Source organism: Dryobates pubescens, chromosome 33 (genome assembly GCF_014839835.1).
Source record: "Dryobates pubescens isolate bDryPub1 chromosome 33, bDryPub1.pri, whole genome shotgun sequence".
Lineage (NCBI taxonomy): Eukaryota > Metazoa > Chordata > Aves > Piciformes > Picidae > Dryobates > Dryobates pubescens.
Window position 1 is genome coordinate 3,222,679 of NC_071644.1, and position 14,114 is coordinate 3,236,792.

Consider the following 14,114-nt stretch of genomic DNA (forward strand, 5'->3'; position numbering starts at 1 on the left):
TGGGGAGGGACTTGTGACAAGGGCTGGGAGTGGCAGGATGAGGGGGAATGGCTTTGAGCTGGGAGAGGGGAGATTGAGGCTGGAGATTAGTTAGGAAGAGATTCTTCCCAGTGAAGGAGGGGGAGAGACTGAAACAGGCTGCCCAGGGAGGCTGTGGCTGTCTCCTCCCTGGAGGTGCTCAAGGCCAGGCTGGATGAGGCCTGGTGGGAGGGGTCCCTGCCCATGGCAGGGGGGTTGGGACTGGATGAGCTTTAAGATCCCTTCCAACCCAAACCCTTCTATGCTTTTGCATCATGCCACAGAAGCCACAGTCCAGCTGCCCCCTCCCTGGAGGTGCTCAAGGGGGATGAGGACAAGAAGAGCTCTAAGGAGGAGACCAGGATCTGGCTTCAGTGTGGCTCTGTGAGGCTCCCTCTGGACTGGATTGAGATCTGTTTTGAGAGCACAGTTCCTCTGGTTTGAGGATTCCCACCTCAAAGCAGCAAGGGAGTTCTGGGGCACAGCTGGCCAGAGGCAAAATCCTTGCATCAATAAGGGTGGAAAAGAGCTCAGAGCTCAGCAAGCCCAAGCTGGCACCCAGCACCTCCTGACAGCTAAGCCATGGCTCCAAGGGCCACAGCCAAGCCCCTCCTGAACACCTCCAGCAGCACCTTCCAATGGCCAATTCATGGTCAGGGCAAAGCCAGAGCCAGCTGATGCCTGGCAAAGGAGTCCAACAGAAAAGCACCAGCAGGACCCTGCAGCTTCCATCCATTGCCCCTTGTCCTACCCCAGGGTGCAGCTGAGCAGAGCCTGTCCCTGCCCCCTCCCTCCTGCCCCCCAGCCCTCAGCTATTGATAAGCATTTATCAGATCCCCTCTCAGTCTTCTCCTCTCCAGACCAGACAGCCCCAGGTCCCTCAGCCTCTCAGCACCTCTGAGGCTGAGCTGAATGTGTCTCCAAACCAGAGGAGTTTGGGTGACTTTGGACTGGGTTAGGAGCTGGCATAGATTGAGAAAGCTGTTCCTTACCTCCTTGGGTCTCAGATTAAGTTGGATTTAGTGGGGCTTTGGACTTGGAGCCATAGAATCCACCAGGCTGGAAAAGAGCTCAGAGCTCAGCAAGTCCAAGCTGGCACCCAGCACCTCCTGACAGCTAAACCATGGCTCCAAGTGCCACATCCCAGCCCCTCTTGAACACCTCCAGGGATGGGGACTCCACCACCTCCCTGGGCAGCACATCCCAAGGGCCAATTCCTGTTTCTGGGAAGAACTTTCTCCTCACCTCCAGCCTCAACCTCCCCTGGCACAGCTTGAGACTGTGTCCTCTTGTTCTGGTTGCCTGGGAGAAGAGACCAAGCCCCTCAACACCTCCAGGCTGAGCTGCCTCCATGCCCTCCTGCCTGGCCTTCATTGCCTTGATCAAGCTCCTTATTCATCAGTGACTCTTGGGGAGGCTTAGATGGTTAATGAGTTTAATTAGCTACACAGAGGGGGGGGAAGGGGAGGGGAAGGCAGGCTGCAAGCACACTCACTGCTGACTCAACTCCAAGATGCAGTTGCCACCAACTGCTGCTCCCAGGATCATTTCCCCTTCCTTCCCCCTCCATTAAAAGCAGACTCTATGAATAAACAGAGCCACACTGGGGCACAGCTTGGCAGATGGTTTGCTGCCTGACCTTGGGGAGAGAGCCACCATGAGCACAGCAGATGGCAGTGGCACCTCAGGGCCTTCAAATGGAGAGGGGGAAGGGGGGGACTCGAGGAGTGAGACACAAGAGCTGCACAGAGCTCCCCAGCCAGGCAAAGCCTCCTCTGCCAAGGGCATGTGGGGCATGGGGGGCAGCTCCCAGACTGACCTGGCAGCCGAGGGGCACAAGAATGTCACCTCCTTGCCACACAGGCAGGAGGCCACAGTGACTGGAGCACCTCCAGTGGAGGTGGTGGCTCTAAACCACAGGGCTGCTGCAGGTGGCAGCAGAATGGGGCTCCAAAGACATTTAAACCCTACTTGGGTTAGGCTTTATGTCCTGCCCTACAAGAATCAGCTGGAAAAGACCTTGAAGCTCACCCAGTCCAACCAATCTCAGACTCTGCCAAGCCCAGGGCTAAGCCCTGGCCCTCAGCACCACAGCTCTGGGGCTCTGAAACCCCTCCAGGGCTGGGGATTCAACCAAGCCCAGGGCTAAGCCCTGGCCCTCAGCACCACAGCTCTGGGGCTCTGAAACCCCTCCAGGGCTGGGGATTCAACCAAGCCCAGGGTAAGCCCTGGCCCTCAGCACCACAGCTCTGGGGCTCTGAAACACCTCCAGGGCTGGGGATTCAACCAAGCCCAGGGCTAAGCCCTGGCCCTCAGCACCACAGCTCTGGGGCTCTGAAACCCCTCCAGGGCTGGGGATTCAACCAAGCCCAGGGTAAGCCCTGGCCCTCAGCACCACAGCTCTGGGGCTCTGAAACACCTCCAGGGCTGGGGATTCAACCAAGCCCAGGGCTAAGCCCTGGCCCTCAGCACCACAGCTCTGGGGCTCTGAAACCCCTCCAGGGCTGGGGATTCAACCAAGCCCAGGGTAAGCCCTGGCCCTCAGCACCACAGCTCTGGGGCTTTGAAACCCCTCCAGGGCTGGGGATTCAACCAAGCTCAGGGCTAAGCCCTGGCCCTCAGCACCACAGCTCTGGGGCTCTGAAACCCCTCCAGGGCTGGGGATTCAACCACCTCCCTGGGCAGCCTGGGCCAGGCTTTGAGAAGCCTTTCAGGGAAGAGATTTCTCCTATTATCCATCCTAAGCCTCCCCTGGTGCACCTTGAGGCCATTTCCTCTTGTCCTGCCTCTTGTTCCCTGGGAGTAGAGACCAGCCCCCACCTGGCTCCTTTCAGGGAGCTGCAGAGAGCCAGCAGCTCTCCCCTCAGCCTCCTCTTCTCCAGGCTCAACACCCCCAGCTCCCTCAGCTGCTCCTCCCCAGCCCTGTTCTGCAGACCCTCCCCCAGCTCTGCTGCCCTTCTCTGCATCTGCTCCAGCTCCTCAATGTCCTTGGGAGTGAGGAGCCCAAACCTGAACCCAGCACACAGTACTCACAGTGCTCCAGAAGGACTCTTCCTCTTGGAAGAGGAACTTCTCTGCTGGCATTAAGGAAGACAAAGGAGAAGAGGCTCAGGAGATGACTTTTACCTTTTTCTTGAGCCATTTCCTGCAGGCAGAAGTAAATGACTCTTGCTCCCAGGCTGAAGCCAATCAGTGTGACAGGTCTCTTGCCCTAAAGGAGGAAGGGAAGGAGCAAAAGCCATCACACTCCTGTCCCACAGGGTCCTGCCAGCAGCCCTGCAGGACCAGGGAATGCTTTTAGCACTCTCTGTTCCCTTTTCCTTTGCACCACTCTTGACTTTCTGTGCTCAGATTCCCATGAGTGAAGCTGGCCTGGGGCTGGCTGGGGCTACAGAGAATCAGCCAGCTTGGGAAAGACCTCAGAGCTCAGCAAGCCCAAGCTGGCACCCAGCACCTCCTGACAGCTAAACCATGGCTCCAAGGGCCACAGCCAGTCCCCTCTGGAACACCTCCAGTTAAGCCACCTCTCATTTATCACCTGGATCTCTACCTACAGAATCCTGGAACCCCAGCAGGGCTTGGGGGGTGGAAGGGACCCCTAGGAATCATCCAGTCCAACCCTCCCTGCTCCAGCAGGGCACCCACAGCACCCTGCCCCCAATGGACAGGGGGGGTTGGAAGCTCTCCACACCAGGAGACTCCACAACCTCTCTGGGCAGCCTGCTCCAGGGCTCAGCACCCTCACACCAAACAACTTTCTCCTCCTGGGTTCCAGTTTGTGCTCCTTGGGCTGTCCCTGGGCACCACTGAGCAGAGTCTGGCCCCAGCCTCTTGCCCCCCACAGCTCCTTTAGCTCTTGCTGAGCATTGCTCAGCTGCCCTCTGGGGCTGCTCTTCTCCAGGCTCTCAGCCCCAGGGGTTCTCAGCCTTTGCTCCTCACAGAGCTGCTCCAGGCCCCTCAGCAGCTTTGGAGCCTCTGCTGGATTCTCTCCAGTACTTCCCTGTCCCCCTTGAACTGGGCAGCCCAGAACTGGACCCAGACTTCCAGCTGTGGCCTCAGCAGGGCAGAGTGGAGGGGGTGGAGAACCTCCCTTGCCCTGCTGGCCACCCTCTTCTTCATGCACCCCAGGCCAGCCATGGCCTTCTTGGCCACAAGGGCAGATTCTTTAGGCAGTGGGGAGCCCAAAGCTGGACAGAGAGCTCCAGAAAAGCTTTCAGCTAAACAGAACAAATGTGGGCAGCATTCCTCTGATTCACTTGGCACTTCTTGCCCACTGCAGCAGGCAGCTGCTGCTCATCCTCATGCAGCACTTTTCTATTTCTCAGCTTATTATTCCTTTTGGACTCCTTTTGGACTCTCCCTCCCTGGCAATGGGCACTGGCAGCCCAGAAGGCCAATGGCAGCTTGGCTGCCATTGGCCTTCTGGGCTGCCAGTGCCCATTGCAGGCTCCTTTTGGACCTTCCTGACCAAGCTGTCAGCCCCTGGCTTGGACAGCAGCACTCTGAGCTGGGTTAGCAACTGGCTGGAGAGTGGTGGGGAATGGTGCCACAGCCAGCTGGCAGCCAGGCACCAGTGGGGTCCCCCCAGGGATCAGTGCTGGGCCCCAGCCTGTTCAATATCTTCATTGATGATCTGGAGGAGGGCATTGAGTCCATCAGCAGTGAAAGTGCAGCTGACAGCAAGCTGGGGGCAGGAGTTGAGCTGTTAGAGGGCAGCAGAGCTCTGCAGAGGGACCTTGCCAGGCTGGGCAGAGGCCAAGGGCAGGAGATTGAACACATCCAAGTGCCAGGGGCTGCACATTGGCCACAGCAACCCCAGGCAGTGCTACAGGCTGGGGGCAGAGTGGCTGAGAGCAGCCAGGAAGAAAGGGACATGGGGGTAGTGGGTGATAGTAGGCTGAACATGAGCCAGCAGTGTGGCCAGGGGGCCAAGAAGGCCAAGGGCATCCTGGCCTGCAGCAGGAAGAGTGTGGCCAGCAGGAGCAGGGAAGTCCTTGTGCCCTGTGCTCAGCACTGCTGAGGCCACACCTGGAGTCCTGTGTCCAGTTCTGGGCTCCTCAGGTTAGGAAAGAGGTTGAGCTGCTGGAAGGTGTCCAGAGAAGGGCAACAGAGCTGGGGAGGGGTCTGGAGCACAGCCCTGGGAGGAGAGGCTGAGGGAGCTGGGGTTGCTTAGCCTGCAGAAGAGGAGGCTCAGGGGAGACCTTCTTGCTCTCTGCAACTCCTTGAAGGGAGCTTGGAGCCAGCTGGGGGTTGGTCTCTTCTCCCAGGCAGGCAGCCAGCACCAGAACAAGAGGACACAGTCTCAAGCTGTGCCAGGGGAGGTTTAGGCTGGAGGTGAGGAAGAAGTTCATCCCAGCAAGAGAGATTGGCCATGGGAATGTGCTGCCCAGGGAGGTGGTGGAGTCCCCATCCCTGGAGGTGTTTAGGCAGAGCCTGGCTGAGGCACTTGGTGCCATGGTTGAGTTGATCAGATGGTGCTGGGTGAGAGGCTGGACTGGATGAGCTCAAAGGTCTTTTCCAACCTGGTTAATTCTAATTCTAGTTCTAGTTCTAATTCTAATTCTAATTCTAAATCTAATCCTAATTCTAATTCTAATTCTAGTTCTAATTCTAATTCTAATTGTAATTCTAATCCTAGTTCTAGTTCTAATCCTAATTCTAGTTCTAATTCTAATTATAATCCTACTTCTAATTCTAATTCTAATCCTAGTTCTAATTCTAATTCTAATTCTAATTCTACTTCTAATTCAAATTCAAATTCTAATTCTAGTTCTAATCCTAATCCTAATTCTAATTCTAATCCTAATTCTATTTCTAGTTCTAGGACTAATCCTAATCCTAGTTCTAATTCTAGTTCTAGTTCTAGTTCTAATTCTAATCCTAATTCTAATTCTAGTTACAATTCTAATCCTAATTCTAATTCTAGTTACAATTCTAATCCTAATCCTAGTTCTAATTCTAATTCTAACCCTAATTCTAATCCTAATTCTAATTCTAATCCTAATTCTAGTTCTAGTTCTAATTCTAATCCTAATTCTAATTCTAGTTACAATTCTAATCCTAATCCTAGTTCTAATTCTAATTCTAACCCTAATTCTAATTCTAATTCTAATCCTAATTCTAATTCTAGTTCTAGTTCTAATTCTAATCCTAATCCTAATTCTAGTTCTAGTTCTAATTCTAATTCTAATCCTAATCCTAATTCTAGTTCTAATCCCAGTTCTAATTCTAATCCTACTTCTAATTCTAGTTACAATTCTAATCCTAATCCTAATTCTAGTTCTAATTCTAATTCTAACCCTAATCCTAACCCTAATTCTAATTCTAATTCTAATTCTAATTCTAATTCTAATTCTAATCCTAACCCTAATCCTAATCCCAATCCCAACCCTAATCCTAATCCTAATCCCAATCCCAATCCTAATCCCAATCCCAATCCTAATCCTAATCCCAATCCCAATCCTAAGGACACCAAGCTGACAGTTACCTATCAAACCTCACCTCCCAAGGGCCAAACCACCACCTCCCCCCCTCCCCCACCCCAGCCCCCCTGTGCCTGGGTGATCTGCAGCCCCTTACCTGCTGCCTGCTGAGCAGGACCTGTGCCAGGTGCTTGCCCACCTGGGCAGAGCGGTGCAGGCAGACCCCCCAGGGGTTGTCAATGACGCTGGCAGCAGTCAGCAGGGATGTTGGCCAGGTCAAGGCTGTCACAATGCCTGCAGCACACCAAGCAAACAGCACAGCACAGTCACCCAGCTGGGCCTGCTCACAGGGACAGGCCAAAAGCAAGGTCCCAGGTTGCATGGGGTGGGAAGGGACACTCCAAGGTCAGCTTGGCCAAGCCCCCTGACCCTGCAGGGACACCTCTGACTGGAGCTAGGGCTAGATCTTGAGTGTCTCCAAGGATGGGGCACTGGGCAACCTCTTCCAGTGCCTCCCCTCCCCCCATCATGGTGCAGAACTTCCTCCTGATGCCATAGAGTCAAGAAGGCTGGAAAAGACCTCAAGAGATCATCAAGTCCAACCTAAAACCTCCCCTGCTCCACTTCCAAACCACTGCTCCTCATCCTCCCCCCACAGCCCCTTCTGAGCAGTCCCTCCCCAGCCTGCCTGGAGCTCCCCTGCAGATACTGAAAGGCAGCTCTGAGGTCTCCCTGGAGCCTTCTCCTCTCCAGGTTATCTCAGCCTGTCCCCACAGCAAAGCTTCTGCAGCCCTCTGATCACCTCTGTGGCCTCCTCTGGACTTTCTGGAGGTCCATGTCCTTGTGTTGGAGGCTCCAGGCACAGCCCTGCAGGTGAGGTGTCCTCAGAGCAGAGCAGAGGGGGCAGGATCCTCTCTCTCCATCCCTGGCAATGGGCACTGGCAGCCCAGAAGGCCAATGGCAGCCAAGCTGCCATTGGCCTTCTGGGCTGCCAGTGCCCATTGCAGGCTCCTGGCCAGCTTCTCCTCCACCAGCACCCCCAAACTCCTTTCCTGCAGGGCTGCTCTCCCCCCCCTCCAGCCTGGATTGATGTCAAGGATTCCCCAACCTAGCTGCTGGACCTTGCACTTTGCCTTGAAGACCCTCTGGCCCAGGCTGCCATGGTCTTACCTGACAAGACAGTCAACTTTAGGGCCTCCTCAGCCATCAGGTTGATAAAGCCATTCAGCAGGGTGTCCAAGGCATGGCCAAGCTCCATCAGGTACTTGGATTCCCAGGCCAGGCAGTACTGCTCACTGGACTGCAGCAGGTTGCTCCATGGTGCTGTGAAGCTCCCTGGGGAAGGTTGCAGAGATGGAATTCGTGGTCAGGGCAAAGCCAAAGCCAGCTGAGGCCTGGCAAAAGAGTCCAAGAGAGAGCCAGAAAAGCACCAGCAGGACCCTGGGTGACAATGCTCACAGAATCCCAGAAGGGTTTGGGTTGGAAGGGACCTTCAAGATCATAGGATCATAGAATCAGCAAGGCTGGAAAAGAGCTCAGAGCTCAGCAAGTCCAAGCTGGCACCCAGCACCTAAACTCAACCATGGCTCCAAGGGCCACATCCAAGCCCCTCTTGAACACCTCCAGGGACAGGGACTCCACCACCTCCCTGGGCAGCACTTCCCAATGGCCAACCATCCTCTCTGTGAAGAACATTCTCCTCACCTCCAGCCTAAACCTCCCCTGGCACAGCTTGAGACTGTGTCCTCTTGTTCTGGTGCTGGCTGCCTGGGAGAAGAGCCCAACCCCCACCTGGCTCCAAGCTCTCTTCAGGGAGTTGCAGAGAGCAAGAAGGTCTCCCCTGAGCCTCCTCTTCTGCAGGCTAAGCAACCCCAGCTCCCTCAGCCTCTCCTCCCAGGGCTGTGCTCCAGACCCCTCCCCAGCTTTGTTGCCCTTCTCTGGACACCTTCCAGCAGCTCAACCTCTTTCCTAACCTGAGGAGCCCAGAACTCGACACAGGACTCCAGGTGTGGCCTAAGCAGTGCTGAGCACAGGGCAGAATGATTTCCTTGCTCCTGCTGGCCACACTCTTCCTGCTGCAGGCCAGGATGCCCTTGGTCTTCTTGGCCCCCTGGCCACACTGCTGGCTCATGTTCAGCTGCTGTCCACCAGCACCCCCAGGTCCCTCTCTGCCTGGCTGCTCTCAGCCACTCTGCCCCCAGCCTGTAGCACTGCCTGGGGTTGCTGTGGCCAAAGTGCAGCCCCTGGCACTTGGATGTGTTCAGTCTCCTGCCCTTGGCCTCTGCCCATCTGCCCAGCCTGGCAAGGTCCCTCTGCAGAGCTCTGCTGCCCTCTGACAGCTCAACTCCTGCCCCCAGCTTGCTGTCAGCTGCAAACTCACTGCTGATGGACTCAGTGCCCTCCTCCAGATCATCAGTGAAGATATTAACCAGGCTGGGGCCCAGCACTGATCCCCCAGCAGCACCACCCCCTTCTCTTCTGATGCTTCTGAAGCCCCTGGCAGCTCTTGAGGCAGGTTGCTGAACACTTCAGCAGGCAGCTGACATGTGTAAGATGACAAAGCCACCCTGGGAAGTCAAACACTGCAGCCTGCTCAGGGTTGTCTCCTGCCAGTTCACCTCCAAGAGCTGTGCTGAGCAGGATTCTCCTGACAGGGTTTTCTTGCCAGTAAGCCTCATTATCTGGCAGCCACCAAGGAAGCAAAGGCACTGCTGCTGTTAATTGCTGGGGGATATAAACAGGAGGGCTCAGAGATAAGTGAGACATTTTTGTGCTAGTGCTGGACAGCAGCCAGCCCAAAGAGAGCTTTCCAAGCCAAGCCCCACAGCAGGGAGGAACAGAGGCCACCCTGCTGCCCTGCCCCTCCCAGCTCACTGCCCTCTCTTGCCCTCTGTTTGGGCTGGGATGGCAGATGGGGTGACCAAGGCTTGTCTTGAGAGCCAAGCTGCTTCAGCTTCCAGGCAGAGTGTGGGGAAGGCACTAAAGCACAAACACTACCTGGAGTGGGCCCCAGAGGCAGACCTTTAGGCTCCTGTCAGCATCATAGAATCAATAAGGCTGGAAAAGGGCTCAGAGCTCAGCAAGGCCAAGCTGGCACCCAACACCTCCTGACAGCTAAACCATGGCTCCAAGTCCAACCTCTCACCCAGCACCATCTGATCGACTCAGCCATGGCACCAAGGGCCTCAGCCAGGCTCTGCCTAAACACCTCCAGGGATGGGGACTCCACCACCTCCCTGGGCAGCACATTCCCATGGGCAATCTCTCCTGCTGGGAAGAACTTCTTCCACACCTCCAGCCTGAACCTCCCCTGGCACAGCTTGAGACTGTGGCCTCTTGTTCTGGGGCTGGGTGCCTGCCTGGCAGAAGAGACCAACCCCCAGCTGGCTCCAAGCTCCCTTCAGGCAGTTGGAGAGAGCAAGAAGGTCTCCCCTGAGCCTCCTCTTCTGCAGGCTAAGCAACCCCAGCTCCCTCAGCCTCTCCTCCCAGGGCTGTGCTCCAGACCCCTCCCCAGCTTTGTTGCCCTTCTCTGGACACCTTCAAGTCTCTCAATGTCCTTCTTGAACTGAGAAGCCCAGAACTGGACACAGGACTCCAGGTGTGGCCTCAGCAGTGCTGAGCACAGGGCACAAGGACTTCCCTGCTCCTGCTGGCCACACTCTTCCTGCTGCAGGCCAGGATGCCCTTGGCCTTCTTGGCCCCCTGGGCACACTGCTGGCTGATGTTCAGCTTCTCTCACCCAGTACCCCCAGGTCCCTTTCTGCCTGGCTGCTCTCCAAGCGTGGGGAGGACACTGAAGCACAAACACTCCCTGGGGTGGGACCCAGAGGCAGACCTTTGGGCTCCTGCCAGCTCCCTTGTCTTGCCCTTACCATATTTGCCAGCACAGAGCCAGCCAGTGATTGCTATGGTGATGTGAAGCTGCTTCCCTTCAGTCAGTGGGAGGAATTCAAACTCTTCTATGGCTCCCACACGCTTCTTCATCTTGTATCCTACACACAGCAGGGCAGAAACAGGGCTCAGGGACAGAAGCATCACCATCATCACAGAATCATCACAGAGTGGCTTGACTTGGAAAGAAGCTCCAAGATCATCCACTTCCAACCCTCCTGCCCAGGGCAGGGCCACTTCCCACCAGGCCAGGGTGCTCAAAACCTCCTCCAGCCTGGTCTACAACACTCCCAGGGAGGAGACATCTCTCACAGCTTCTCTGACCAACCTCTTCCAGGGTCTCACCACCCTCATTGTGAAGAATTTCTTGCCAATCTCCAGTCTCAACCCCTCCTCCCCCAGTTTCAAACCACTGTCCCTCCTCCTGTCACCACAGGCCCTTAGAAGAAGTCCCTCCCCAGCTCTCCTGTAGCCCCCTTCAGGTACTGGAGGGCTGCTTTAAGGGCTGCTTTATGCTTTTTCTTCTCCAGGCTGACCAGCCCCAACTCCCTCAAGCCTGCCCTTGCAGGACAGGGTCTCCAGCTTGTCTTTGTGAGCCTCCTCTGGTCCCTCTCCAGCAGTTCCATTGTCCTTCCTGTGTTGGAGAGCCCAGACCTGGGTGCAGTGCTGCTGGTGAGGACCTCACAAGAGCAGAGCAGAGGGGCAGAATCACCTCCCTCACCCTCTGGCCATGCTCCTTATCATAGTATCACAGAATCAGTCAGGGTTGGAAGGGACCACAAGGACCATCCAGTTCCAACCCCCCTGCCATGGGCAGGGACATCCCACACTAGATCAGGCTGGCCAGAGCCTCATCCAGCCTGGGCTTTTGATGCAGCTCAGGACATGGTTGGCTTGTTAAGAAATCCCTGGGCAATTCAACTCAGGTTCTTCTCCCTTCCCAAGCCCTCAGCCAGTCCATGTGTTACTCAGAGCTTGGTAGGGAGCCAAGATGATTCCTCTGAGCCTGTGTGGCTGGAGGGAACCCCAGCAGAAGGCTATTTTGTTGCTGCAGCTCAGCCAGCAGCTGCTGCAGCAGCATCCTTTGAAGCAGAGCAGCAAGCTTTAGTTCCCTTCATCAGCCACAAAGCAAACACTGCTTTCCTGCTTGGTCTGCAGGGGCTTCACAGCCTCTTAGTCAGCACTGAAAGGGAAAGTCACTTCAGCTGGCCTTGCAGAGCTCAGCTAAGCCTTTAGCTCTGCATTCAGGCCTGACCCTGCACCCTAGCTAGCTGAGAAATGTGTGGTCACTCTCTTACCAGTCAGGCCAGCTCCAGCTGCTCCAAAAAGTGAGGCCATGAGAGCAACGCCGGCAGTGGAAGCCAGGGCAGCTGCCCCGGCGCTCCCGATGAGGGTGGCAGCTCCTGCAGCAACCAGAGGGGCAGCCAGCCCCCCTGTCAAGCCTGGGGATGCAAGCAGGGACAGCAGCCTCACAAAAAAGCAGGCAGGCATTTCCCTCTGCTGGGTGAGCAGTGGGAATGCTGCTGAGAGAATCACTGAATCACTCCCAGAATGGCTCAGGTTGGAAGGGACCTCAGAGATCGTCTGCTCCAACCTCCCTGCCATGGTTAGGGTTAGGGCATGGGGCAGGGACACCTCTAGGCTAGGCTCAACTGCTCCAGGCCATCTCCAGGAGGAGATACTTCAGAACCAAAAAGAAGCCCAAACATAGACTCCTAGAATGGCTCAGGTTGGAAGGGACCTCAGAGATCATCTGCTTCACCCCCCCTGCCATGGGCAGGGACACCTCTCAACCAGACTCAGCTGCTCAAGGCCTCATCCAGCCTGGCCTTGAACACCCCCAGGGAGGAGGCAGCCACAGCCTCCCTGGGCAACCTGTGCCAGTGTCTCACCACCCTCATACTGAAGAACTTCTTCCTCAGCTCCTGCTCTCCCTCAGCTTCAAACCATTCCCCCTTGGCCTGTCTCAGACACCCTCAGGAAAAGTCTCTCTGCAGCCTTCCTGCAGGATCCCTTCAGCTATTGGAAAGCAGCTCTGAGGTCCCCCCAGAATCTTCTCCAGGCTGAACACCCTCAGCTCCCTCAGCCTGTCCTCACAGCAGAGCTGCTCCAGCCCAGCTGCTCTAGCTCTTCCTCATCCCCACTCTAACCCTGCTCTCCCTCAGCTTCAAACCATTCCCTCTTGGCCTGTCTCAGACACCCTCAGGAAAAGTCTCTCTGCAGCCTTCCTGCAGGATCCCTTCAGCTCCTGGCAGGCAGCTCTGAGGTCCCCCTGGAGCCTTCTCCTCTGCAGGCTGCACAGCCCCAGCTCCCTCAGCCTGTGCTCACAGTAGAGCTGCTCCAGCCCTTGGATGGTCATAGAATCATAGAATCAATAAGGTTGGAAAAGAGCTCAGAGCTCAGCAAGTCCAACCTGGCACCCAGCACCTCCTGACAGCTAAACCATGGCTCCAAGGGCCACATCCAAGCCCCTCTTGAACACCCCCAGGGATGGGGACTCCACCACCTCCCTGGGCAGCACATCCCAATGGCCAATTCCTCTTTCTGGGAAGAACTTTCTCCTCACCTCCAGCCTGAACCTCCCCTGGCACAGCTTGAGACTGTGTCCTCTTGTTCTGGTGCTGGCTGCCTGGGAGAAGAGGCCAACCCCCTCCCCAGCTACACCCTCCCTGCAGGTACTTGTGGATGGCAATAAGGTGATCTTTGTGGCCTCCTCAGGAAGGCCTCCAAGGGCTGAGGGCAGCCTCACCCAGCACTGTTCCACCCCCAAGGCTTGCCAAGCCAATCAGCAGGTATCTCTTCAGCTTTCTTCTCCTCTCCTTCTTTCTTCTGGAGACTTCTGCAGTTCTGTGGGGAGGAGGGGGAGGGGGGGGAGAGGATGAGAAGAGCAAAAGCTGATGGAAAAGCCTGCCAGATGACAATGCTGCACTGTAATCCCTCTGCTGGGAAGCACAACCAAACCAAAGGAGCATGCAGGTGTGGCCTGGGCCAACAGCCACAGATTTATGAGCATGGACATAAACCTCCCCCCCCACCCCCCAGGCTTTCAACTGATCTCATTGCTGACAACAGCCAACAGATGTCACTTACTTGGAGCCCCCTTCCTAATAGGGCTGAAGCTTGCAAAAAGAAAGAAACAGAGAGTCAGAAGCATTTCAGTGACCACTCAGTGCCTGGACACAAAGCCAACCCCAGCCAAAGCACAGGGAGGCCAAGAGGAGCCAGGGAAGTGCTTGAAGCAAAAGGCAGCAGAGGGATCACTTGTGCTGGCAGAGAGGCAGTGAAACTGCTTTCCACCAGCAGTGATTCCACTGAGCTGCCTTCTAATTGCACATCACAATATCATCACTTCATCAGCAGTAAAACACAGCCAGGAGTTCATTTGGCTGGGTGCTGCTAAGCTACCTTTGAAGAAGCTTCTCAGAAAGCAGGTAAAGAAACCTAGAAGAGTTAGGCCCTAGAATTGCTGCCTCTCTTACTTCCCACTTGAAGAGAGAATGGAGGAGAGAGAAGAGAAGAGAAGAGAAGAGAAGAGAAGAGAAGAGAAGAGAAGAGAAGAGAAGAGAAGAGAAGAGAAGAGAAGAGAAGAGAAGAGAAGAGAAGAGAAGAGAAGAGAAGAGAAGAGAAGAGAAGAGAAGAGAAGAGAAGAGAAGAGAAGAGAAGAGAAGAGAAGAGAAGAGAAGAGAAGAGGAGCCCAACCCCCACCTGGCTCCAACCTCCCTTCAGGGAGTTGCAGAGAGCAAGAAGGTCTCCCCTGAGCCTCCTCTTCTGCAGGCTAAGCAA

The 14,114-nt window shown here is 55.6% G+C and overlaps 1 protein-coding gene across 1 annotated transcript in view; it reads right to left on the minus strand.

The window, feature by feature from the left end:
* The window catches only part of TMCO4 (transmembrane and coiled-coil domains 4), a gene marked incomplete at its 3' end in the record, with an annotated part of 45,049 nt that overhangs the window by 8,306 nt on the left and 22,629 nt on the right, over positions 1-14,114 (minus strand). Inside the window, exons 5-10 of the mRNA XM_054175915.1 lie at positions 13,081-13,178; positions 11,630-11,773; positions 10,313-10,432; positions 7,611-7,775; positions 6,598-6,734; positions 3,145-3,229 (exon numbers count right to left, since the gene is read on the minus strand). Of these exons, the coding sequence (XP_054031890.1) occupies positions 3,145-3,229; positions 6,598-6,734; positions 7,611-7,775; positions 10,313-10,432; positions 11,630-11,773; positions 13,081-13,178 (749 nt within the window). The remainder of the gene's footprint in view (positions 1-3,144; positions 3,230-6,597; positions 6,735-7,610; positions 7,776-10,312; positions 10,433-11,629; positions 11,774-13,080; positions 13,179-14,114) is intronic.